The sequence below is a fragment of the Equus quagga genome, chromosome 2, assembly GCF_021613505.1.
Source record: "Equus quagga isolate Etosha38 chromosome 2, UCLA_HA_Equagga_1.0, whole genome shotgun sequence".
Classification (NCBI taxonomy): Eukaryota; Metazoa; Chordata; class Mammalia; order Perissodactyla; family Equidae; genus Equus; species Equus quagga.
This window is the reverse complement of record NC_060268.1, coordinates 117,892,316-117,919,726: the sequence shown is the minus strand read 5'-3', so window position 1 is coordinate 117,919,726 and position 27,411 is coordinate 117,892,316. Positions and strand designations below refer to the sequence as shown.

The 27,411-nt window shown below is 41.5% G+C and overlaps 1 protein-coding gene across 2 annotated transcripts in view; it reads right to left on the bottom strand.

The window, feature by feature from the left end:
* The window catches only part of GALNT2 (polypeptide N-acetylgalactosaminyltransferase 2), a 199,660-nt gene that overhangs the window by 96,947 nt on the left and 75,302 nt on the right, over positions 1-27,411 (bottom strand). For both annotated transcript variants that reach the window (XM_046653229.1, XM_046653230.1), the window contains exon 2: positions 7,901-7,994. In XM_046653229.1, coding sequence (XP_046509185.1) covers positions 7,901-7,994 — 94 coding nt within the window. The remainder of the gene's footprint in view (positions 1-7,900; positions 7,995-27,411) is intronic.

Sequence of the window (27,411 nt, the reverse complement as noted above, 5' to 3'; positions counted from 1 at the left end):
AGAAATGAAGAATATAATACTGGAAATGAAAAATTCACTAGAGGGACTCAATAACAGAGTAGATGATACAGAAGAAGGGATCAGCAAGCTGGACAAAAGACTAAAGGAAATCATCCAAGGTGAACAGATAAAAGAAAAAAAGAATTTAAAAGAATGAGGACAGTCTAAGGGACCCCTGGGACAAGATCAAGTGCATTAACATCTGTATTATAGGTGTCCCAAAAGAGAAGAGAGAGACAAAGGGGTAGAGAATGTATTTGAAGAAATAACAGCTGAAAACTTTCCTAACCTAAGGAAGGAAATAAACATCCAGGTACAGGAAGCACAGAGAGCACTAAACAAGATAAACCCAAAGAGGCCCACACCAAGACACATTATAATTAAAATGTCAAGAATTAAAGATAAAGAGAGAATCCTAAAAGCTGCAAGACAAAGACAACAAGTTACATACAAAGGAAACCCCATAAGGCTGTCAGCTGACTTCTCAGCAGAAACCTTACAGGCTAGAAGGGAGTGGCACAATATATTTAAAGTGCTGAAAGGACAATACCTACAGCCAGGAATACTCTACCTGGCAAGGTTATTGTCCAGAACGGAAGGAGAGAGTTTCCCAGATAAGCAAAAACTAAAGGAGTTTATCACCAGGAAACTAGCCTTACAACAAATGCTAAAGGGATGGATTTAAGTGGGAAAGAGAAGACCACAAATAGGACTAAGAAAATTATCAAAAAAAGAAAAAGCAATAAAATCACTACAAAGGCAAATACATGGTAAGGGGAACAGATCAACCACCTATGAAGATAATATGAAAGTCAAAAGACCAAAGGACTAAAAGTATTATTTCCATGATAAGAGGGTAATGGATGCACACAAACACAAAAAAGGGGCTAGATATGATATTAAAAACATAAAACGTGGGAGGAAGGGAGTAAAACAGTAGAGCTTTTGGAAAGAGGTCGAACTAAAGTGACCATCAATGTAATACAGATTGCTATATACATAGGTTATTATTTATGAAGCACATGTTAATCACAAGCCAGAAACATATAACAAATACACAAAAAATTAAGAGAAAGGAACCCAAACATAATACCAAAGCAACCTATGAAATCACAAGGGAAGACAGCAAGAAAAGAAGAAAGGAACAGAGAAGAACTAATAAAACACCTGGAAAAAGAGTATCAAAATTGCAATAAGTACATACTTACCAGTAGCTACTTTAACTGTCAAAGGACTAAATGTTCCAATCAAAAAGCATAGAGTGGCTGACTGGATTAAAAAACAAGACCCATATATATGCAGCATACAAGAGACACACTTCAGACCTAAAGACACTCACAAACTGAAAGTGAAAGGGTGGAAAAAGATACTCACTGCAAATGGCAATGAAAAGAAAGCTGGGGTAGCAATACTTACATCAGACAAAATAGACTTTAAAACAAAAACTGTAACAAGAGACAAAGAAGGGCATTACATAACGATAAAGGTACAGACAACCTTTAAAGAAAAAAATTAAAAAAGAAAATTACAGGCCAGTATCACTGATGAACATCAATGCAAAAATCCTTAACACAACACTAGCAAATCAAATATAACAATACATTAAAAAGATCATACACCATGATCAAGTGGGATTTATTCCAGGGATCCAGGGATGGTTCAACATCCACAAATCAATCAACGTGAGACATCACATTAACAAAATGAAGAATAAAAATCACATGATCATCTCAATAGATGCAGAGAAAGCATTTGACCAGATACAGCATCCATTTATGATAAAAACTCTGAATAAAATGGGTAGAGAAGGAAAGTACCTCAACATAATAAAGCCCATATATGACAAGCTCATAGCTAATATCTTTCTCAATGGAGAAAAACTGAAAGCTATCCCTCTAAGGACAGGAACCAGAAAAGGATGCCCCCTTTCACCACTCTTCTTTAACATAGTATTGGAAGTCCCAGCCAGAGCAATCAGGCACGAAAAAGAAATAAGAGAGATCCAAATTGGAAAAGAAGAAGTGAAACTTGCTATCTGCAGACTTATTTTATATATAGAAAACCTTAAAGAATCCACCAAAAAACTTTTAGAAACAATAAGTGAATATGGTAAATTTGCAGGATACAAAATTAACATATAATAATCAGTTGCGTTTCAATACACTAAACAACAAAGTAGCAGAAATAAAAATTAAGGCTACAATCTCATTTATAATTGCAACAAAAAGAATAAAACACCTAGGAATAAACTTCAGCAAAGAGGTGAAAGACCTGTATACTGAAAATTATAAAACACTGTTGAAAGAAAGTGAAGACAAAGAAATGGAAAGATATTCCATGCCCTTGGATTGGAAGAATTAACATAGTTAAAGTGTCCATACTTGCTAAAGCAATCTATAGATTCAATGCAATCCCTACCAAAGTTCCAACATTTTTCACAGAAACAGAACAAAGAATCCTGAAATTTATATGGAACAACAAAAGACCATGAATAGCCAAAGGAACCCTGAGAAAAAAGAATAAAGCTGGAGGTATCAAACCCCTTGATTTCAAAATATACTACACAAAGCTATAGTAACCAAAACAGCATGGTACTGGCACAGAAACAGACACACAGATTAATGGAACAGAATCAAGAGCCCAGAAATAAACCCACACATCTATGAACAGTTAATTTTCGACAAGGGAGCCAAAAGCATACAATGGAGAAAGGTATGTCTCTTCAATAAATGGTGCTGGGAAAACTGGATGCAAAACAATGAAGGCAGACCATTATCTTACACCATACACAAAAATTAACTCAAAATGGATTAAAGACTTGACTGTAAGTCCTGAAACCATGAAAATTCTAGAAGAAAACAAAGGCAGTACGTTCTTCAACAATGGTCTTAGCAGCATATTTTCAAGTACCATGTCTGACTGGGCAAGGGAAACAATAGAAAAAAATAAACAAATGAGACTATATCAAATTAAAAACCTTCTGCACAGCAAAGGAAACCATCAACAAAACAAAAAGACAAACTAACAACTGGGGGAAGATATTTGCAAACCTTATATCAGATAAGGGGTTAATAGTTAAAATATATAAATAATTCACACATCTCAACAAGAAAAAAACAACAATCCAATTTAAAAATATGCAAAAGATCTGAACAGACATTTCTCCAAAGAAGATATACGGATGGCCAACAGGCACATGAAAAGATGTTCAACATCACTAATTATCAGGGAAATGCAAATCAAAACTGCAATGAGATATCACCTTACTCCTGTCAGAACGGCTATAATTAACAAGACAGGAAATAACAAGCATTGGTGAGGATGTGGAGAAAAGAGAACTCTCATACGGTGCTGTTAGGAGTGCAAACTGGTGCAGCCACTATGGAAAACTGTATGGATATTCCTCAAAAAATTAAGAATAGAACTACTATACGATCCAGCTATTCCACTGCTGGGTATTTATGCAAAGAACTTGAAAACACAAATGCATAAAGATACATGCACCCCTATGTTCACTGCAGCATTATTTATAATAGCTAAGACTTGGAAGCAATGTAGGTGCCCATCAAGGGATGAATGGATAAAGACGATGTGGTATATATATACAATGGAATACTACTCAGCCATAAAAAATGATGAAACTGTGCTATTTGTGACAACATGAATGGACCTTGAGAGTATTACGCTAAGCAAAATAAGTCAGAGGGAGAAAGTCAAACACCGTATGATCTCACTAACAAATGGAAGAAAAAAACAACAAGAAACAATCACACAGAGACAGAGACTGGAGTGGTGGTTACCAGAGGGAAAGTGGGGAAGGAGGAGGGCGACAGGGGTGATTGGGCACATGTGTATGATGATGGACTCTAACTCTTTGGGTGGTGAACACGATGTAATCTACACAAAAATTGAAATATAATGATGCAAACCTGAAATTTATATCACGTTATAAACCAATGGTATAGCAATAAAAAAATTTTTTTAAAACGGAAGATCCAAAATTAATCATCTAAGTTCAACTTCAGGCAACTAGAAAAAGAAGAGTAGATTATACCCAAAGTCAGCAGAACAAAGAAATTAGTAAAAATTAGAGCAGAAATTTACGAAGTAGAAAAAAAGGAAATCAATAGAAAAAAAATCTTGTTCTTTTACAAGATAAATAAAATCAATAAGCCTCTAGAGCCAGGCTAACTCAGAAAAAAAGAGAGAAGACAAATTACGAGTATCAGAAGTGAAAGAGGAGCTATCACTACAGATATCATGGACATTAAAAGGAGAACAAAAAAATACTATTACCATCTCTATACCTACAAATTTGATAACCTAGAAGAATGGACTGATTTCTTGAAAGACACAATCTGCCAAAATTGAGACAAGAAGCAATAGACAGTTTCAATATACTTGTATCTATTAAACAAATTAAATCAACCTACAAATGTGACAACCTAGAAGAATGGACTGATTTCTTGAAAGACACAATCTGCTAAAATTGAGACAAGAAGAAATAGACAGTTTCAATATACCTGTATCTATTAAACAAATTAAATCAACACTTATTAACCTTCCAAAACAGAAAGCGCTGGGCCCAGATGGTTTCACTGGTGAATTCCACCAACCATTTAAGAAAGAAATTATATGAATTCTTTACAACCTCTTCCAGAAGAGAGAAGCAGAGGGAATAATTCCTAACTCATTCTATGAGGCCAGCATTACCCTAAAAGCAAAACCAGACAAAAATATTACAAGAAAAGAAAACTACAAACCAAATACCTCTTATGACTATAGATGCGAAACTCCTCAATAAAATATTAGCAAATTTAATCCAACAACGTGTAAAAAGAATTATACACCATGTCCAAGTAGGATTTATCCCATGTATGTGAGGCTGGTTCAACATACAAAAATCAATTAATATAATCCATCACATTAAAAGCCTAAGAAAAAAATCACATGATCATGTTAATAGATGCAGAAAAAGCATTTGATAAAATCCTACACTCATTCATGATAAAAACTCTCAGCAAACTAGCAATAGAGGGGAAACTTCTCCAATTTGATAAAGAACATCTAAGAAAACCTACAGCTAACCTCATACTTAGAGGTAAGAAACTAGAGGCTTCCCTGCTAAGATCAGGAACAAGGCAAGGATGACCCCTCTCACCACTCCTTTTCAACACTGTACTAGTAGTCTTAGTAATACAGTAAGACAAGAAAAAGATAGAAAAGATATAAAATAGATTAGGAAGGAACAAATAAAATTGTTTTTATTCACAGATGCCATGATTGTCTTTGTAGAAAATCTGAAAGAATCAACAAAAAACTCCTAGAACTAAGAAGTAATTACTACATGTGCTGCCAAAGCAAGCATGGAACTAATAATTACAGCAAGACTGCAGGATACAAGGTCAATATACCAAAGTCAATTGCTCTTCTATATAAACAATGAACAAGTGAATTTGAAATTAAAAACAGAATACCATTTACATTAGCACCCCAAAAAATGGAATAGTTTGGTACAAATCTAACAAAATAGGCAAAAAATTTGTATGAGCAAAACTTTAAACTCTGATGAAAAAAATTTAAAAAGAACTAAACAGAGAGATATTCCATGTTCACAGATATGAAGACTCAGTACTGTCAAGATGTCAGTTTTTACCAACTTGATCTATAGATTTAACACAATCCAAATCAAAATCCCAGTAAGTTATTTTGTGGGTATCAACAAACTGATTCAAAAGTTTATATGGAGTAGCAAAAAATCCAACACAATATTGAAGGCTTGGAAGAACCAAGTTGGAGGACTAACACTACCCAACTTCAAGACTTAATATAAAGCTAAAATAACCAAGACAGTGTGATATTGGTGAAGGAATAGACAAATAGATCAATGGAACAGAATACAGAGCCAAGAAACAGACCCACATAAATGTAGTCAACTGATCTTTGACAAAGGAGCAAAGGCAATACAATGAAGCAAAGATAGTCTTTTCAACAAACAATACTGGAAGAACTGGATATCCACATGCAAAAAAGGTGAAATCTAGACACAGACCTTACACTCTTCTCAAAAATTAACTCAATGTGGATCACAGACCTAAACATGAAACACAATACTACAGAACTCGTAGAAGATAGGAAAAATCTAGGTGACCTTGGGTATAGTGATGACTTTTAAGATACAACATCAAAGTTATGATCCATGAAAGAACTGACAAAGCTAAATTTCATTAAAATTAAAATTTTCTCCTCTGGGAAAGACACTGTCAACAGAATGAGAAGACAAGCCCCAGACTGAGAGAAAATATTTGTAAATGACATAACTGATAAAGAACTGTTATCCAAAATATACAAAGAACTCTTAAAATTCAACAATAACAAAATGAGAAACCCAATTTAAAAATGGGCAAAAAGACCTGAACAGACGCCTCCTCAAAGAAGATAAACAGATGGCAAATAAACATATGAAAAGATACTCAATATCATATGTCATTAGAGAATTGCAAATTAAAACAACAGAGATACCACTTCCAATCTACAAAAAGGGCCAAAATCAAAAACACTGCCAACACCAAATGCTGCCAAGGATATGGAGCAAAAGCAACTCTCATTCATTGCTGGTGGCAATGCAAAATGGTACAGTCACTGTAGAAGACAGTTCGGCAATTTCTTACAAAAATAAACATATTCCTAACCTATGATCCAGCAGTCACACTCCTAGGTATTTACCCAAACGAACTGAAAACTTATGTTCACACAAAAACCTGCATATGGATGTTTATAGCAGCTTTATTCACAATTGCCAAAACTTGGAAGCAACCAAGATGTCCTTCAGTATGTGAATGGATAAATAAACTGTGGTATATCTAGACAACAGAATACTATTCAGTGATTAAAAACAAACATGCTGGGGCCGGTCCCGTGGCCAAGTGGTTAAAGTTCTATGTGCTCTGCTTCGGTAGACAGGGTTCACAGGTTTGGATCCCAGGTGCAGACCTATTTCACTCATCAGCCATGCTGTGGAGGCATCCCACATACAAAAAATAGAGGAAGATTGGCACAGACATTAGTTCAGGGCAAATCTTCCTCACCAAAAAAATAAATAAATAAACCCCACAAACATGCTCTCAAGCCATGAAAAAGATATGAAGGAAACTTCAATGCACATTATTAAGTGAAAGAAGCCAATCTGAAAGGCTGCATGCCATATGATTCCAATGATATGACATTCTGAAAAAGGCAAAACCACGGAGACAGCAAAAGGATCAGTGGTTCCAGGGATTAGGGGGAGCCAGGATTCTTAGACCAGTGAAACTACTCTGTATGATACTGTAATGGTGGATTCATGTCACTATATGTTTGCCAAAACCCACAGAATGTACAACACCAAGAGTGAATCCGAATGTAAAATGGACTTTGGATCATAACGGTATATCAATATTGGTTCACTGATTGTAACAAATGCACCACTCTGGTGGAGGATGTTGACAGCAGGGGAGGCTGTGTATGTGTCGGGGCAGAGGATGAATGTAAATCTTTGCACTTTCTGCTCAATTTTGCTGTGAACCTAAAACTGCTTGAAAAAATAAAATCCATTAGAAAAATTTGTGAACTGAAACATACCATCCTGACTTTTCTATTTTATTCTATTTTTTCTCTCAACAAATTTTAGTCACCTCCCAGTGAACTTACTTCATCATGTACTAATGGGCCCCTAAGGAAGTCAGCAAAACATTGTGCAAGGGCAGGGTCTCCAGCTGCCCTATGAAATCCATTTTCTACCCCACAGGCCATGTGCTCCAAATGCCACATTCAGCTTATTTACAATTAGAGGGCAAGATGACTTTCTGATTACCAGCCACCAGCCCAAGACTGGACTGGCCTCTGTAGGGGGCTGCAGTACCTGGAGGGAGGGTCTCCACGCTTTGTGCTTTCTCATCCCCGTTGCTGTGATGAAGATCTTTCATTTTAATTGGGTCAATTTCATTCCAGTCCTCCTAGAGGGGAAAAAAACACCAAATGAGTTGATTGGTTCTTCAAACACACTTTCATTCATCAGTTCAATAAACACTGAGTCTTATGATGCCAGTGGGCACCGAAGATGCAATGAGAGAGAATTCCCATCTTCAGGACCTGCATCTCAGAACTTCTGCAGATAGTGGAGACGGAAAGGGACAAAAGCATGGGAATGACTTTTTCCAAAGAAGGATTTGCATTTCTCTTCATCTTACATTTTTATTGCGTATCTATGGGAAAGAAATAGTCTGGAAAATCCCAGGGCTTTGAGGATCTGTGAAGGTGAGGAAGGGAGATAGGGAAAGCAGATTAAATAAAATAATTCAATAGTGGTTAAATTAAAGCCATTAAAATCAGGGTAGATCTCCAGACATCTTAGATGGTTTAAGGACATCCTAGGACCCAACAGCACCTTTGAGCTCTCCTCAGAGGTTAAATGATTTGTTTAATTCCACTGAATAACAGTGGCAAGAGGAGAAAGGACCTGCCAAGCTTTTCCTAGGGCTTACTCTAATAGGACTGCCAACGCAACAGAGCTGCAAATTAAGGGCTTAATGTGAAATCAGAATAAGATATAAACTGGCAGAATTTATTCAACTCATCTGTGCAAACAATTTACTCTCATCTATCCACATTAAATCAAACTAAATACAACTCCATGACCACAGAATTCCAAACAGATTTTTCAACCACTTGAAATTTGATTTCTGTGAATATAATAAGAAAGGTTTCTTTATGTAACCAAAATCAGAAATATCCTGCGGCTGCTAAGTCTCACATAGATTTCTGTGAGCTGGCCATTGTCAACTGGCCATTTCCCTGAGCGGATGCTATTAGAAAGATCTGCAGCAATAAGCCCTCCCTCAGGGGAGACCCAACCAGTTCTGTAGGGGTTTGTTAATTAGCATTCCTCCAGACCAGCATAGGCTGCATGTTCTGCAAAAGTGGAGCACCAGAGACATTTTGGCTCTTTAAAATGTAAAGTGAGAACTGCACAAAGGGTAATCCTCAGGGGCTGGGCCAAATCATACATTTCTTCCCAAACGCAACTTGCTCTGCTAATAATCTGCATTTTTACTCAAAAGGACAGTAATTAAAGAGAAACCGTGCCTAAGCTTCCTCCCTCTAGAGGCCGGCTTTGCGACTTCAGCTGCTTCTGCAGTGAAGTGATCCAGCTGGGATTGTCCCACCAGGGCCATCATGGAAACCATGCACAGGGGCACCCAGGGAGGAAAATGCCACTGCAGACACAGTGGGCCAGTGAGAGGAACCATCCTGCAGTCCTAGCTCCACCCCTCATGACAAGGCCTTTCTCAGGCCTTCCAGTGCCCCAACTTCTGGGACTTTTCCAGATCCTATCCCACATTGTAATGTATGTATGAACATGCATCTGTATCCCAGTTTAAATATTTTTTGCTGAAAAAAAAATTGAAAGATATTTACAATTTGGCTTTTGAGGTTATTTGGTTATAACTACACTTTCAATTTACCACTGGCAATCCTGGCAAATTCTCTTACTCTCTTACAGGAGTAAGAGACTCTAACCTACTAACCACCTTTACAATATCAGGAAATATGTATGAACACTAAATTCAGCAAGTAATGAAGTTACTAGAGTCACACTGTGTAGACTTTTAATTAAGCATTATTAATTTTTATTTTGTAGCTTGCTTGTGGCATTTTGTGGCTAATAATTTTTTTTTCTGCAGGCATCTGACCTACTACACACACTGGCTAATGGATCAAACCACTTAACCTTGTACTTGAATAAAGTCAAAAGTGAATGTTGCTGGTGGGGCCGGTGACTTTTTCTACATGTAAGAATCAAGGCATTATTTATAGTGTTCACCAAATCAGCATTTGCAAGTCAACCATCAACGTTTTCTCAGAAAATAAATGTTTCCTTCTTCTCATGAACAAGATTGGCTAGTCCATATGTAACATTCCTTAACTTCTCTTCCCCCTCCCAATCAACCATGCCAAGGCCGGAGCTGAGGACATGCCATACGACTAGGGCATGGCAAAGTCCCAAGCAGGTGAAATAATGCTGAGTGCCATTTATGAATGCCTACTACACACCAGGCATTGCACATAGATACTTTCTCATCCCTGCAACATCTTGGCATTTTATAACTCCTATCTTACAATGGGGAGACAGAAGATTAGAGAGGATAAACAATTTGTCCAGGTTACACAGCCGGTAAAAAACTCAACCTGGCCCTTTATAAATCAGGATGGGGATGGCAGCCCAGGGCTCAGTTTAAACAAAAAAGAGTTTAAAAAAAAAAGAGCCTGATTCTCACAATGTCATAAAAGGAGATCATTTCTAGGAGGTCATTCACAAAGGATGGCTTTGTTCTGGACTCCCAAGTCAAAAACTGCAAATTACCAAGTTAACTACCTGCTCCTAGAGTGAAATGATGAGGAGGAGGAAGAAGAAAAGGACGAGCCACCTTGGTTGCTAACACTCATAGAGCATTTACCAGGTGCCAAGCCCATTCTAGACACTGCACATACATTAATCTTCCTGACAATGCTAGTACCACTGCCATTTTATAGATGAGGAAGCCGAGGCACAGGAAGTTTAAGTAACACACAATACATAATGAAGCTAGATTTGAACCCCAGGGAATTTAGTACTGGAGTCCACGGTCTCAATCATTCGACTGTATTGCCTTTAGATAAAATAGCATCCCCCTCCACCAAATATATAGTCAAAATTAAAGTAAAACAATGTAGAGAAAAAAAAGTAAAAAAATGTATTAAGCATCCATATCAGAATATGTCTGATCACTCAATTCCTGATAGTTCAAGGTGGTTGATTGGATTCACTGGCTGAGACAGTATCCAAGTACAAACCACCACCTGTTGACTGCTCACCTTTCCAGACACTTGTCATTTTCCACTCTCTTCTTGTTACCCTAACCCACGGCCTTTGCTGGATATTAAGAAAGTCCCCAGAGATACACTGGGGACAAGGCAGCTTCGCTTTGGTTGAGTGTACAGACCCGAAACAGACAAGCATTCAACAATGACAGCACAGCGTCACACGTCCTACACAGCGTGGGGGCAGGGATGCCGTGTGGAGGGCTCCAAGTCTGTGTATGGGAAGTGAGACTTCAGCAGAAATCTGAGGGAGTCAAGAATTGACCTGGCAAAGAGAAATGATGGGGGGATGAGGGTTCCAGATGGAGGAAACAAAAGGAAAGGTAAAAAATGGGAAGCCATGGAAATGGCAAGATATTCCGAGACTTGAGGCTTGTTTTCTAGAAACATCACTTTGGCTGTGCTGTAGGGGAGCAGACTGGAGGGGACAAAAGAGAGGCCAGGAGGCCATCAGGGCAATGCAGCAACAGAAAGTGGTGAGCTGGCTCCAGTCCAGGTCCTAGAGATGAGGAGGGGAGAGGCACAGCCAGGGAATGCCTGGAGGAGGGAGAGAGGAAGGAGGAATCAGACATGGCAGGTTTGTGACTTGAACATTTCACAGACGGAATGACATTCAGCAACAAGAAACATGAGAAAGTTGTCTGGGTGGGTACTCAGTGGTGCTAGGAAATCAAGGTGAGTTTGTTTTGGAAATGCTGAGGTTACTGAGAGATACTGATAGGAGGTATCTGGAAAACAGATGGAGACACACGTCTGGACTTCTGGAAAGGCATGAGACAATTAAAACTACTGGTAAGCATAAGAAGACCATCCAGGGAGTGTGAGCCAAGTGAGAACAGGCAGTAGGAGACACCAACATTTAAGGGACAAGTGGGACACATGGCACGTTGGGAAGAGTCTCACCCTAAGAGCCAGAGCCTGGGGTTCTAGCCCTGGCTTTTGTCAACAACTGTGTGGGGGTCTGACAAGGTCACCTCATTTCTCCAACACTGGGATGCTGGGCTAAATGCCTCAAGGTCCTGGCTTGCCCTGGTATTCCTATGTAGCGGACCTACTCAGCACTCCATTGTACTTCCTAGCTGTTTCACACATTTGATATCCAGAAGCATTTTAGGTCCTTATAGGGACAGGAGGGCTGTGTGACATGTCTTTTGCGTATCTACAGTACTAAATGTGGCAGGGGTCTCTTTAGGGTAGTTGCTCGACAATAAATGCAGTTGAAAACAAACCCCTCCCCCTACTCACTCTGATTTTACTGGCTTTGCCCACTTTGTAGTGGAAGCTTTTCATTACAACAATCACCCTCCCATATATTTACATACATTATAAGACTTATTTATACCAGGGGCAGCTCCACTTAAAAACAGCAATGTACTGAATGCAAATTCATGGAGAAGGCTCTGGCTCCCAGTACCCACTGGTATCCAGGAAGTGCTACCAACTGGTTTGTTTGTTTTCTCCCTGTTAAGAGAAAATGATGCAGTGGCAGACAGGTCCTCTTTTTTGTGACAATATAAACTGCTGCTGAGATTAGGGGAGTAATGATGTGGTTTGATACTGGGTCAAAAGTTGCAAAGAATTCAAAGCCTGTGATCCAGGAGGCGTGCTTTTATTTCCCAGAATGCAGACCCATCTCTGCTTTGTTTCTCCTGCCCTCCAAGGAGGGCTGTTGACACTGAATACATAATGACTAGCCCACAGACAGACAATGCTCAGACAAATGTAGACAAGGGCGGGCTTAGTGTTCTGACAGAAAAGTGAATTCTGTCAGGGAAATTTCCAGAGGTCTACGATTCTCCGCCAACTAAATTAAGAAACATGGAGTGGGGAGCATGCTGCTGTCTTCACTCAACTTTGCCATTTGGACCACAGTGTTGGATGCATCCACATGCAACCTCCAGAAAGACGTAGAGAGCCTCATCTACGGCCCTGAGATTTTCACTTCCTTGTTAAACAGCATTTGAGCCAGAAAATGCACACTCTAATTCCTGTCCTCCTATTTACTAACTGACCTAAGTTGGTAGTTACCATTATGAGATATTTGATTTTGGTTAGTTTTCCCATTCTAAAAACCCCAGAAACGCACTTTGCCCACATTGTTCTTACAAATGCATACAACAGAAGCAGTCTATTACCTGAAGCACAAATGGAATTAAATCAGGCCAGGAATGAGATCGGATAGAAATAAGTGACTGAATGATATCTATTTATCTACCATAATTAGAGTGTATAGCAGCCAAAATTCACCCCATTTCTAAGTAGATAAAAGAGCAACGACTTTTAATAAAATGACATTATTTTCAGAAAAGTAAACCCAATTGCTTGGTTTATTGAATAGTTACGATAAAAATTAAGTATAAAATAGGTTTCATTATTAAAAGAAAATTCTCCATTATATTCCCAATATGACCTGTCTCTGTTTCAAAATAAGAATAAATAAACAAAAAGTGGGTTTAGCTTTTGCCAGAGACAAAGTGTGAGTCACTTTGGAAGGAGGGGCTGTGCTAAGGTGAGGAGGCTGTGTAAGCTGCTCACCGAGTCAGAGGGATGGCAGCAGGAAGGCCGCTGTGGGGGAAGCAGAAGAGGTACCATGGCTGGAAGAGAGCAGCCCCTGAAGTACTAATAGTTTGCCATCAACTTGTTAAGGGCACTATTTAGTCCAACCCTTCATTCCCCAGATGAGGAAAGAGATCTAGAAGGGCCAACTGACATACTGTGTTATCAACTGCTATAAAACAGATAACCTCAAAACTTAGTAGCTTAAAACAACAAGCACTGTTATCTCACACGGCTTCTGAGAGTCAGGAACCTGGATGGTTCTGGTCCATGGTCTCTCATGAGGCTGCAGGCAAGATGTCAGCCAAGGCTGCCATCATCTGAAGGTCTGAGTGGGGCGGACAGGCTGCTTGCCAGACTCACTCACATGGCTGTTGGCTAGAGGCCCCAGTTCCTCATCACAGACTCATCCACATGGCCACTTGAGTATCCTCACAACATGGCAGCTGGCCTCCCCCATGGTAAGTGACCCAAGAGAGGGGGAAAGTGGGGAGGGAATCGGGGGAGGGGAAGACAGACAGAGGGAGAGAAGATGATGCTAGGATTCCTTTTATGACCTAGTCTTGGAAATCATACAGTCATACCACCACATTCTATTCAACAGACGGAAGTCACTATGTCCAGGCCACACTCAAGGGGAGGAGAATTAGACCCCACATTTTGAGAGGAAGACTGTCAAAGAATTAGTGAATATATTCTGAAACCATGACATTTATGAATGCCGTAAGACTTGACAGGGGCAGAGATGAGGCCAGAATATTCCAAAGGTAGACAGAACACTGATGCTATAACGGTTATTCATGTGTGGAGGCTCTGAGGTGCTGAGAGTCCAAGAGTTGAGTCACAAAAGGGGCAAATCTGTGCAGTAAAAATGTCATTTCATTCTCACACTGACCTCTTATCCACAGTGCAATATAAAGACTAGTATCATTTAAGATAACATGTTTGAACTATGAAAAAACACCAAAATAAATATGCTTATACATATAAAACTAAACAATAAAAAATAAATGTATATTGCTAAATCATCACAGTCTGTCTTCATAAAATTTAGACGGCTAGCATTATATTTGTTAACAAAGATAAAAACATCACTGTGGAAGAAAAAAGAAAATAAATAGCTTGTCTTTAATCTCCCCTTACTGAAATACATTTTGTCACTGTTAAATTATTTCAGCTGACTAGACCATATGCTCAGAGGCAGACAAAGTTACCAAAAATACCATCAGAATGACTACTTGACTCCTTTCTCACCAGCTGTCTACTTTTCACTATTAGTTAATACTGTTCACTAACTACCACCACCATAACCAATCCACAGAGCAACATTTAAGTTTTGGGGGGAAAAAGCCAGGTTGCCAAATCTGTTAAAAAGATGTGATATTTCATATTTCCAGAGCTCATTTCTTAAGAGCACACTGCCAAGCTAAGACACTGATAACAAAACTGCTAACCTGAAAGCAAATTTTTAAGAGTAAACTTTGTTGCCTGCTAAAGACCAAAACCTCCCGTTAAGCCAGTATTCTCACTATAAAGTGATCCATAGAGGAACCCCAAGCACTATTTATGGTTTCTAATTCTTCAGGGTGGGTATCCCACCAGGGCAATGCAGGGGAATAATCCATAGGTCTTACAGAGGATGAAGAAACCTGCTGATATACAGTGTTACTATCTAAGCTTCTACTTTCTAAATAGGGTGTGTGACCATTAACAAATTGACTAACATAATTTTAACTCACTGGGAAAGAATGATTAACATAATCTTGATTTAGGGTTCAATGGCCACCAGCTATGTTAGTAAATATTACCCAAAAACCGTAGAAGGGTTGTCCTAAATCTATTTTTCTAATAAGGTCTTTATTTTATTAATTACGAATTCTTCTTTCACAAAGGATTTGTGCAAGCAGAACACCATCAGGCATCATTAGCCCAATTTACAGATAAGTAAACACACGGGGAAAGGTGGTTGATGCAGTACCACCAGAGGCCAGGTTCCACTTTAACCTGTTCCAAAACAGTGTCTCTCCCACTGCTCCAAGTCTTTCTCTTAGAAGGTTATTTAGATGTGCTCACAGAAGCCAAACGGAGCGTTCACATCCATCGCCTAACGTGAGTGACATGTGGCAGGACTCTGTACAGGGACCTGCACCCAACAGCAGGGCACGGCCTGCCAGCCAGTTCCAGGATGCTGGATGCCACAGGAGCCTCCTTCCCTCTGCGTTCTGCCTTGGGGCAGGATGGATGGTGCCAGTCAGGGATGTTTGATCTCTTAACCCGGCACACTTATTTACACATCCATTCTCTGCCTTCAACAGCTGGGACATTTTCCACACTATTCCAATAAGTGGTATTACAACATGGGCTGCAGATGTCCCACTATCTTATTTAAAAGCAAAAGGATAGAGGGTAAATTAGTTCAATCTGACTGGAAAGCAATTTGGCACCACATATGAAGAACTAAAAAGACACATAACCTTTAAGCTGAGAAATCTCATTTCTGTGAATTTAGACTAATGAACAAACACACAGTAAGGAACAAATTTTATGCATGAATTTTGAAGTATTGTTTATAAGAGAAAAAAAGAAGAAACTTAAAATATTCACCAATAAGAGGTTGGTTAAATTATGTTATAGCCCCTCAAAAGAATATTACGGTATCATTAAGAATCATAATTATAAAGATCATACAGCCATATGCAAAATGCTTATACATTAAATGAAAGAGCAGGAGACAAAATTTTATGTACACAATGAAAGAACTACATAAAAATATGTATCCATATGCATTAGCTTGGAATGAATTGCACTAAAATAAAAATGGTTGTGTTAGAGTGGAGAATGATGAGCACTATTTCTACTTCTCAAACTTTCCGTCATATTTTTAGCTTCATGAATAATAAATTTTAACACAGACATGTTTAGGTTGGAACTTCAAATCTACGCAATATTTCCTATCATTGAGGCATCATGGCAGTCTGGCCTGAGGCTATGAATGCAGCCCAAAGCAGCTTGGGGAACCCAGTGGCACAGGAGCTGTTTCTAGAAACAGGTACAAGGTCAAGGCACTATTCTAGAATGCAGGGAGATCCCCCCTTTCCTCAGGAATTGGAGAAAGGGCCAGAAAGGTCCCTGCTGTCCTGGGCAGGGTTTGACACTGCCAGATTCAGCTCTGACAGGCCTATTGAGGGGCCCACCTCTTGTGTATCCATCCCTTTCCCTACTGAGTGCTTTTTCCAAGAAACAGTCAACGAAAGACCAAACTGATCTTGTGTGCTTATGGCCACTGCTGGCACTGAACTATTAAACTAAGGGATATGCTAGACCCTTACTCTGAGTTCACAGGCAACTACATGTACACAGAGAGAAATCAGAGCACATTCTTCTCCCAGGCCGCCCATCCCTGGATCCATTGCCCTTGTTCCCCCAACATGGGGCAATGGAAATAACGGTGACAGTGCCGCCACCTCCACAGCACAGACATTTACTGAGAATTTCCTGTGTGCTGGGAGTTGTGGTATAGCAGTACGTCTGCTATTTCAGTCATTGCTTACAGCATCCTTGAGGTGCAGTAGTAATGTCCCCATTTAAAAGACAAGAAACAAATCTCATCTCAAAAAGAATCAAGGGCATGGAGCAAATAGGCAGTAGGTGAGCCAAGGTCACACCCAGGTCTGCCTGGCCCAGAGTCCACGTTCTTTCCACAATGCTAGGCCAGTTCTGGGATGGACAACTGACCTCAGGCCCACCCAGGTAGTCAGAATCCCTGAATCCAGCTCACCTATCTAAAGTGCCCGGACCACGGCAGGTTAGGCAATACCTGGGGCCGCCCACCCTTCTGCTGCTCTGCTCTGACTCAACTTCAGAAAATTATAATCTTACACTAATATTTGTTTTCAAAGGCTGCTTTTCCTGCCCACACACTTTATCTCATTTATTCATAATGAGAAGGTGATTTGCTGCAAGGAATTCAGGCTTTGCAGGCAAATTCAAATTCCTGCTCTGGAGCTCAGAGCAATAGGAATCATGTTTTCTACCCACCATGATGCTGCAAGAATTACATGAGATAACATGTATGATGATGATGCCACCAGGGTCTGACACACAGTAGGTTCTCAATAAAAAGTGAGCCCCTGACCCACACAACAGCCTTATGAGTTGTAAGGCACATTTTATAGCAGAGAAAACTAAGGCACAAAAAATCATTTTGAGTTACCCAAGACCGCACAGTTTTATGATATAACCGGTCACGAGCCTTCCTTCCACTGTAGATCCAGTCTGTGGAACTCAGAAATCACCACCAAGATATGCTGGCCCCATAGAGTTTGTTCCAAGTGGTACTCGCATCTCACCTCTACTGCGCATCAAGGTCTGAGAATTTAAGAATCTTTTTTTACATAGTTTGCTTTTTTAAAAAATGCTGAGTTCCAACGAGCCTGTTAATCTGTTAATTTATTCTCTGTAGGCCAAAGATTCATGTGTCCCTTGGCTTTAAAACTAGAAAGAACTAGATTCAAATCCAGGTTCCAGAACTTTATAAATTATCAGTCCTTTTACTCTCAGGAGCATTATCCAGAATGCTAGACTTTGAGAGGTTTAGAGAAAGTCTACGTGAAATCCTTGGAACACAGATGTTCAGATACAGGAGCCTCATGGTAACACCCTGAGGATGTGTTGGACCAGCTGAATTAAGTGCCAAAGGGAACTCACTAGAAAGTTGGTTGGTTGCAATAAACAGCAAAGTTCACTTGAGTCAAATCAAGCAGAACATGCAAACTCACTTTCATTCATGTGTACACAAGCTTATGCAACAGCACTATAGTCCTGAATCTTTCCAGCAAACCCAATGAACTGAGAGTGCCAGGGTTTTTTTATTTTTTAAGAAATTTTGCTAGTGAGTCTTACCAAAGGTTTATACCCTATATTCTTCCAAAAGGGATTAGGTAGCTTAAAACAAAAGATCTAAATAGAAATACAAAAGAAATGGAACATCAACATTGAGGAAACAAGGAAGCAAAAATGCTATAGTTGACCTGAATTTTAACTCTTAGCTTCCTAGAGATGGAAGTAAATGGAATAAGAGGAACAAGAATTAAAATGCAATGAGAATCAGTCATGGGACAGAAGAAATGGTTGCAAGTAACCTGCCAAAGGCAAAAGGTAAAGTAGTCCCCCCTCACCTGCAGGGGATCCGTTCCAGGACCCCCAGTGGATGTGTGAAACCGTGGATAGTACCGAACCCTACATATACTATGATTTTTCCTAATGGGCTAATGAGCAGGTAGCATATACACCATGGATACGCTGGAAAAGGGATGATTCACGTCCCAGGTGGGACAGAGCCAGAGGGCGTGGTATTTCATCATCCTACTCAGAACTTTAAAACTAGTGAATTGTTTATTCTGCAATTTTCCATTTAATATTTTCAGACTGCATTTGACCATGGGTAACTGAAACCAAGGAAAGAGAAACCCATGGATAAAGGGGGACTACTGTATGTGATCAAGTCAGAATCTCAATTCAGACCAGCCTCCGAAGGCTACGCTTCTCATCATTCAAGTGAGGTTAGAAGAACCATAAGAGAGACTGAATTTCTGGAGGAAAATCCTAGTATTTGCCATGAATATAGTGGATTTGGAGTAATGGATTGTGTAGTAATGGATTAAAAATGGCTACATGTCTTTGCTACTTCTCCCACAGGGAGCTGCAGTGGAAGGCCCCTCCCCTCATGGACTCCGGGCTGGGCCATGTGACTGACTTTGACCAACTGGATGTCAGCAACCACGAAGCAAGGAGGGACTCATACATGCTTGTGTACTGCACTTACCCTTTCAGAAACCTGTCCTGAGGCCACCATGGCTGTAAGGAGGCTGACCTAGGCTACTGGTGCTTAAGAGGCCATTTGGAGAGCTGAGGCACCCCAGACAGCTCCCAACAGTACTACAGTACGTGTGAGTGAGGCCATCTTGGACCAGCCAGTCAACTCAGCTGCCACTTGACTACAGGGACACGTGTGAGCCCCAGGGAGAACAGCAGAAGGATTGTCCAGCCAACTCATAGGGTTGCGAAAAGTCCTAAGTCATTCCCGTTCGAGGCCACTAGGTTCAGGGTGGTCTGCTAGGCAGCAAGAGATAACTGAGACAAGGATGTGGAATGAAAAAATATAGGAAATACTCAATAACAGCTTTACAGTAAACAGGAAGCCAATTTTATATGGCTGTTGTCCATAAAAAATTTGGAGGTACGATATGAAAGGGCAATTCAAAGAATTCTGCATGGAGCAAAACCAGTTCCATCCACACAGTTTGAGCCAATAGCCCTCACTTTGGATAATGTATTCCCTTCGGTAAATACAAGAAAGGAGCTGGGAGAGCCTGTGCATCAGCAGGGCTAAAAAAGCGTTTGAGCTTGAGAAGTCACCTCTGCTATAACCAGGTCATTCCTTTAACAAGTATTGTTCTAAATGTTGACTATATGACAGGTCCTTTGCTGGAAAGTAGAGATGCAGAGGTAATTACACAGGGTCAGGACCTGCCCTTAGGAGCATCAGAAGGGAGGTGCATACAAGGCGTGGCGTGTGTCCTTGGGACATCTAGACTCTCCTAAGGCTCAAGCTTTTGTTTACAGAACGGGGACAATGGTTAATGGTCACGGCATAGGATTTGTGCAGGCTCTTGGTATAGTGCCTGACACATGCTACATGTTCAATAACATTCGTATTGTTATTAATATTAGGATAAAATCTTGACACTAATAGCTGTGATATGGAAGATGGCTTAGAGAAGTCATTGGTGGGAGGAAGTGAGGAGGGACTATTAGGAGATGACAGTGGTCATTCTGGAGAAGAGAGATGAAGGTCCAACCAGCGAGCAGGGACTTAGGACATGGAGCCAGGAGCCAGGGAGGAAGCACTCAAGAGGGACAGCTCCTGGATTAAGAACACACCCCCAAAGGGCTGTGACTTCAGCCTCCCTGTTCACACCTCCAAAACTCTCGGCAGTCACTGCCGGTCAAAAGGCAGGAATGGAAGGCATGTCAGCTCTGACAAGCAGGCTCTGCCAAGGGCCTGGGAAAGTTGGCACTCCCCAGGATTCCAGTTCCTCAGAGGTATCTTGGTCCAACAGGTCCCTGATGAAAAGGGATTAAAGCAAGAGGCGGCCCACTGTGCCCAGAACCAGCCAGCCTGTAGGTGGTGGGGCAGACTTCAGCGTTTTCTTCTAGAACTGACCAATATTCACTTGGCCCTGCTCCACAAAAAACATCCAATTCACAATTTCACTATGATTCAGTGGCACAGCCTGCCCAGTCAGAATCAAGATGGCTCTGGGTAATCCAGCACCCTGAGGCCACAAAACCCCTCAAGGGTTCCTGAAGACTCTGTGTGGGCCTCATGCTGGTTGTGGCAGCATGGAACAGCCTCAGGCCCAAGCATTGAACAAAGTGATGGTCCCTTCCCTGGTGAGAAAAGTCTGGCCCATGTGGTTGCAAACTAGACTTCAGTTTTTTCTGTTTTCTTCAGACCCAGCCAAAATGCAAAGCAGGGATCCAAATAAAGAAACAAAATAATTGGGTGACTTTCTCTTGCTGACCTCAGTCTCATACTCATACTTTCTTGAGATCTTTTTAATAAACTCAAGGGAGTGCTACACATTTTGAGAGAAAAGTAATAGAAGAATTCGGCATCATGTGCAAATATGAGAAGTCAGGTGCATTAAATGTTTTTGTGGACAAAGGAGCAACTATTAAGAGAGACAAGCCAGTTCTCCAGGTAAATAAAATAACACATCGCCAGGAGCCAAAAGTACAGGGTGTAGGGTGCTCTTCCCAGGGCTGGGTAAACTCAGAGAGATGTTTGCAGATTACAAGTTAAAGAGGGTGCTTGTTGGAAAGCTCTATTCAACCATTGCTCATTGTCTCCTCTCAAAGCAGTGTCAGCAACCTCACCAGACACATGGAAGCTGCCCCCTCACCCACTTCAAACATCTCAGTCAGAACAAACTGCTGGGCAGGTGATGGGAATCTGAACAGCGTGGGTGCTGGCGCTGCTCAGAAACACACCTGTGAGGCTCAATTCTGTCACCAGTTATTGATAACTCTGTGTATAAATGAACAAAGGCTTTCAGACAGTGTTCATCCAACTGACTTGGAGGCTGATTGTACAAAATCTTTATCTGTGATGAGGATGGCAACACACAGGAGCTCCCAAGGCAGAGAAGAGAATGGGCCCTGAAAGGATGCTGATTCACAGTCTGACTTGAGTTGTATGGCGGAAGAGACAAGAGGAACCCTTCCAGTAGGTCAGGCTGGCTGTCTAAGGGGGTGGTTGGAGCTCTGCGTCCCCAGCTGGCTGCTTCTGTTCTCATGTAAAGAGTGGGTTCCCTGGCTAAAAATATTTTGCAGTCCATCACCCAGTGGGTAAAGTGTGGCAATGTCTCAGGAGGCCGAGCTCTCACTCCTATCTTGGGCATTTTCCCAAAACAAATGTTGGCGCCATCACGCCTTAGCTTCCCCATCTCAAAGACAGGTGGCACATCTTAGTGAGGGCCTCAAGTCTCCTCTACTATCCTTCAATAGGCCCACTGTATTCAGGCCTCATCCACATGCTGGAGAAATGCACTGGCCCCTGGCCAGGCCCTTATACATCATGTGCCCAACACAAATGCCCCCCTCACCCACCACCCCACTGCCAGGGAGTCCCAAGGGGTTCCCCTTGTACATCCCATCAGGTACAAATGCTCACCTTCAGCCCCCTGCCCTCTCTACCTTGCCCACTCTGGCTTATTCCTCACTGATCCCTGCACTACTCAGTTCAGATCTATTCCAGCAGGTTCTCCACATACAACATGGTCATTCTCACTTCCTTGACTTGGCTCATGATTTGTTTTTCCATTTTTCAATTAAGGTATAATTTGCACACAGTAAAATTCAGTCTAGTGACAGTTCTGTGGATTTTGACAAGTGTTCACAGTCATGCAATCACCACAAGATACAGAATAGTTCCGTCACCCAGAAAAATTCCCTTGCATACCTTAACCCCTCCTCCAGCCCCAGCACCCTAATCTGTTTTCTGTCTCATAGTTTCTGCCTTTTCGAGAATGTCATATAAATGGAATCGTCTAGTATGTGACCTTCGGATCCTGGAGGTTGTTCCACTCCCGTGATGACCATCCACGTTGGACTGGTGCTTGTGTCCTTCTGCTGCCAGGTGGTATCCACTATATACTACCACGTTCCACTGTGTGGGTGGACCACAGCTTGTGCATCCCTGCCCCAGTTGAGCAACAGTTCAGTAGTTTCCACTGGGGCAAATACGAATAAAGTCATCATAAATTCTGTGAGCACATAAATTTCTATTTCCCTTGAATAAATATCAAAGAGTAGGATTGCTGGGTCGTATGGGAGCATGTGTTTAACTTATAAGAAACTGCCAAACTGTTTTCCAAACTGGTTATACCATTTTGCATTCCCATCAGCAACGTGTGAGAGTTCCAGACGCTCTATATCCTCACCAGTACTTCGTGTTATCATTTTCGTTTTTCTCCTTAAGTCATTCCAATAGGTGTACAGTGACATAAAGCAGTGTTCTTATTTGCCATAATTATGCTTACTATATACCAGGTACATGTTCACTGGCTCACATACATGTCAATTATTTCAACTCATTTCATTTCAACTCTTCACAATAAGATCCAGTATTTTCTCTGCTTTTAAATGAGGAAACAGAGGTGGCTCTTGAACCAGGGTCAAATAAAATTCATGGCCTTAAATAAGATCTCATCTAGGACGACCTCATTTATTCCTTCATGGATTCTCCATATTGCTTCAGACCCTGGCTCAAATTTTACCTCCTGTGTCATAGTGTCTCCAAATCATACTGTAATATAGCCCCCTCTGACCTTGCCTTTTATTTCACTTGATAAACTCCATAATTATTTCATTTATCTCTAATTAGAAAACTGAAGTATTCTCAAAAACTCATGTTTCTCGTCTTCAAACAAGACGTCATCGCCAGACAAGATGTTTTGCTTCTTGCAGCCAGAGCACCTGCATCCCCAATACTCCTTTTTTTCATTGTCTACATTTCAGGCACTGACTGAAATGAATCAGAATGTGTAGAAAGTGTTTTCAAATCAACGGAGGAGGTGTGCTATAAAAAACAGATAATACCAACTTGCGTGTCATGGCCTCATAGTTCCACACCGTTTTGTACAGCCACAACCTGCAGGTCATGTCCTGCCCTACCAGGGAGATCAGAGTGTTAAGGCAGTTTAGTTGCAGAAAATATAGTAGGTTAAGGGTCAAGGTAAAGGCAAAGAAAATTACCATAAAGTGATCTGTGACAAAATATAATAAAATATCCAGTGTCTGGAAAGCAGGGTGACAACGGCTAGCGACATAATGAAGGAAGAATCACAGTTTTAGGAAACAAACATCAAAGGCAAAAGAAACACAAGGAGCCTCTTGAGTTAACTAACCAATTAATGTACAACCAAGGACACAGAGACTTCCTAAGACGACAGTGTAAACCAGTGCTAGAGCCAGAAGCGGGTCCTAAAATTACACAGCAACCTCAGCCATGTAACAGAAGCTGCTGGGAAGCAGCCACACCAGCAGCCCAAGCAGTACATGCAACCAGCTCCTTATGTGTTTGTCGCACAACATTACTTTATCCCCGAGATTCAGGAATCGGCTCTATGCTATATATTCACCTCTCTACACTCTGCTTCCTGGCCCTCTCTAAGCTCCGGCTCCATGTCACCACCAAAGGTTAAGGCCTACCTGCTGTTTCAGTAGGCACTTCAAATCAATGACCCCACATACATCCCCCCACACCGTGAGAAACAAAAGGATTATTCTCTACATCTATCAACAGAGCTCCAGTCACCTCTACCTCCGCCCTCACTGCCGCATCATCCAGGTTGTGCGGGTCCTACCACAATCTTCCTCACAGCCTTCTAGCCATCTCCACAGAGCCAACACGCCCAAGTTCACATAATATATTTCAGTTTTTCCTGACCTGACTCAGTGGCTCCCTCTTCTCTCCATCTGGCAAGCCACTAGAGAATCTGCTTTTTTCCCTGCTTTCTCTCCCCAAATCCCCCCAGTACATAGTTGCATATTTTTTTAGTTGTGGGTCCTTCTACCCGTGGCATGCGGGACGCCACGTCATCATGGCCTAACGAGCAGTGCCATGCCCGCACCCAGCATCCCAATCAGAGAAACCCCAGGCCGCCAAAGTGGAGCATGCGAGTTTAACCACTCAGCCACAGGGCCGGCCCCGAATCTGCCCTTTTAAAGCAACACTTTCATCCTCTGCTCAAACTCTAGGACAATCTGTCTGGACGTTAATGTTTCATTTCTTAGCAACCCTTAGGGCCTTCTCTTGACTTGGCCCCCCATCTCACCCCTCTATCTCTCCCTCAACACTCCCCTCCAGTCAGCTTGGGTCATTCCTGATCTTCTGCAAGTTCCTTTATCTGTGCCGTTCACTTGGGACTCCAGTTTTGGGTTTATAATCACTCTTTCTCTTAGGAATGGTCTTCAGATTAATGAAGCTTTACTCCCCACAAGCCTGGCTCTGCCTATGGCTCTGCTGTGTTGGGAGAGTCCTGCCTCATCCCTACCTGTCCCAGGGATGAGACTGTTTGGCCATAAACCCCTACACTCGTACTCCTCATTACAACGTGTAGGTGGAGGGAAACTTAATGATCTATTCCCAATACATCCCAATTCCTAATCTGTCTTTGAAGGAACTGGAGTAAGCTCTACCCTCACGCGGGAAAGGGACACTCTTAGACACGAGGGAACCCACAAATCTGGGGATATACTTCTGTAGAAAACTACATGAAGGAGAGCCATAGGCTGCACACCTAAACGGAAGCACTTAAAAGTAAACCCAAGTGGAGGGCCAGCCAGCCCTACCTGGGAGGCCCTGACGTTTTGGAAACAAAGCCCCCAAACCAAAGCCCCAACCAGCAAAGACCTGAGAGGTCGCAGAAAGTCTTTTAAATACTAATATATTTTTTTAATGGGATTTTGTTGTTGCAATTTTTTTTTCTCCCCAAAGCCCCAGTGCATGGTTGTATATCCTAGTTGTAAGTCCTTCTAGTTCTTCTCTGTGAGAGGCTGCCACAACTTGGCAACTGACAGACAAGTGGGGTGGTTCCATGACAGGGAACTGAACCCTAGCTACTGAAGCAGTGAGAACACCAAACTCTAACCACTAGGCAATCAGGGCTGGCTCTAAATACTAGTATTTAAATACTAAAACTGCAAGGGGTCTTTGACCAGCATGCCAAATGGTAAAATCTTTTATAAGGTCAATTTATAATAAACTGACAAACACAACCTGAATGAGTTTGCTAGAGTTGCCCTAACAATGTACGAGACTGGCAGGCTTAAACAACAGAAATTTATTATCTCACAGTTCTAGAGGCAGGAAGTCCGAGATCAAGGTGTCAGCAGCACTACCACACTCTCTCTGGAGCCCAGGGAAGAATCTGCTCCAGGCCTCTCTCCTTGGCTTGTAGATGGCCGTCTTCTCCCTCTGTCTTCTCATAAGCGTCTTCCCTCTGTCCATATCTGTCTCTGTGTCCAAATTTCCCCTTTCTGTAAGGACACCAGTCAGAGGGGAGTAGAGCCCACTCTAATGACCTCATTTTAACTTGCTATCTCTGTAAAGACCCTGTCTCCAGATAAGGTCACCTTCTGAGGTACTGGGGCTTTAGGACTTCATTATATCTTTGTGTGTGTGTGTGTGTGAGGGAACACATATAACACTACCTCTGTCCCAGAGATTTCACAGAAGGGGCAGAGCACACAAACAGAAGGGCCCAGACACCTTTCCCTCAGCATCCAGCTTTCCCACCGACCTGTGGCTATTTGTTCACGTTCCATCAGAATTGAGACTGTTTCTTAAAAAGGCAGATGGCACCGGCTCGGTACTACTCTGGGAAAGCTGGAGTGGAGGTCAGAGTGCTGAAAGGCCTGTGGTCCTTCTCTACTAAGAATGCATCCCACATGGAGAAAAATTTCTCCCCGGTGTGATTAGGGGCCCCCATCTTGATTCCAAGCAGAGGGTGTTCGGGAGCTTCATCTCTGATGGGACCAAACGGTGAAATATTAAAACATACAAAATATACATCACCACTGCACAACAGGGTAAGTTTTTGGCATGACAGCTCAACAGACACTCTGATTTGCAAGCTCTTTTCAAAACCCTTCAAGACTTAGTATTCTGTCCAAATAATGGCAAAAAAATAAACCATTTTTGAGTCTTTATAAGACAGACAGGCTCACACAATAAATCTGCATAAAAGTTGGTCAGAGAGACTGGGCACCAGTAGCTTTTATGAACGTAGCAATTCCCCCAGACCCCTCCCATGAGGAAAGAGAGTGACCGATAAGGACCACTGCTGCAGGAGCCCCCTGGCCAGCCCCCTGCCCGCTGTGGGCCCCAAAAGGGCTGGGAGGAGCGAGCACAAGGGCTGTAATCCATCCTACACGAGTACAGAGCAGGGCCAGGCCAGACGGCTGAGCCACTGCGTCTGACAAAAGGAACTTTTCACAACTGAGACCTTTGGGCTGGAATTACGAAAAGACAGTGGGGTGGGGGCTGGGCAGGCATGCTGGGAGACTGACAATTGGGAAACTGAGAAGGCATTCTCAGACAAAACTGGACGTTCTCTAAGACATTTAATAAAGGACTGGGTAAATTAACAGCAAGGTCACTGTAATGCTTATTTCCATGTAGAAAGTATTTTCTTCTCTGTTTCCCTAATGCACTAACATGTGCTTACTGTGATGTAAAAACAAAAAAGGAAAAATCCTTAAAATGTCAATGGATGAAACCTCATAAATTATAGTTTCAGGCTATTTGTCAAATCTGACTACAGACATATTCTTATATGTGAGAAAAACAGAACTGACGATCAATGACTATCTACTGAGTCCCATGCA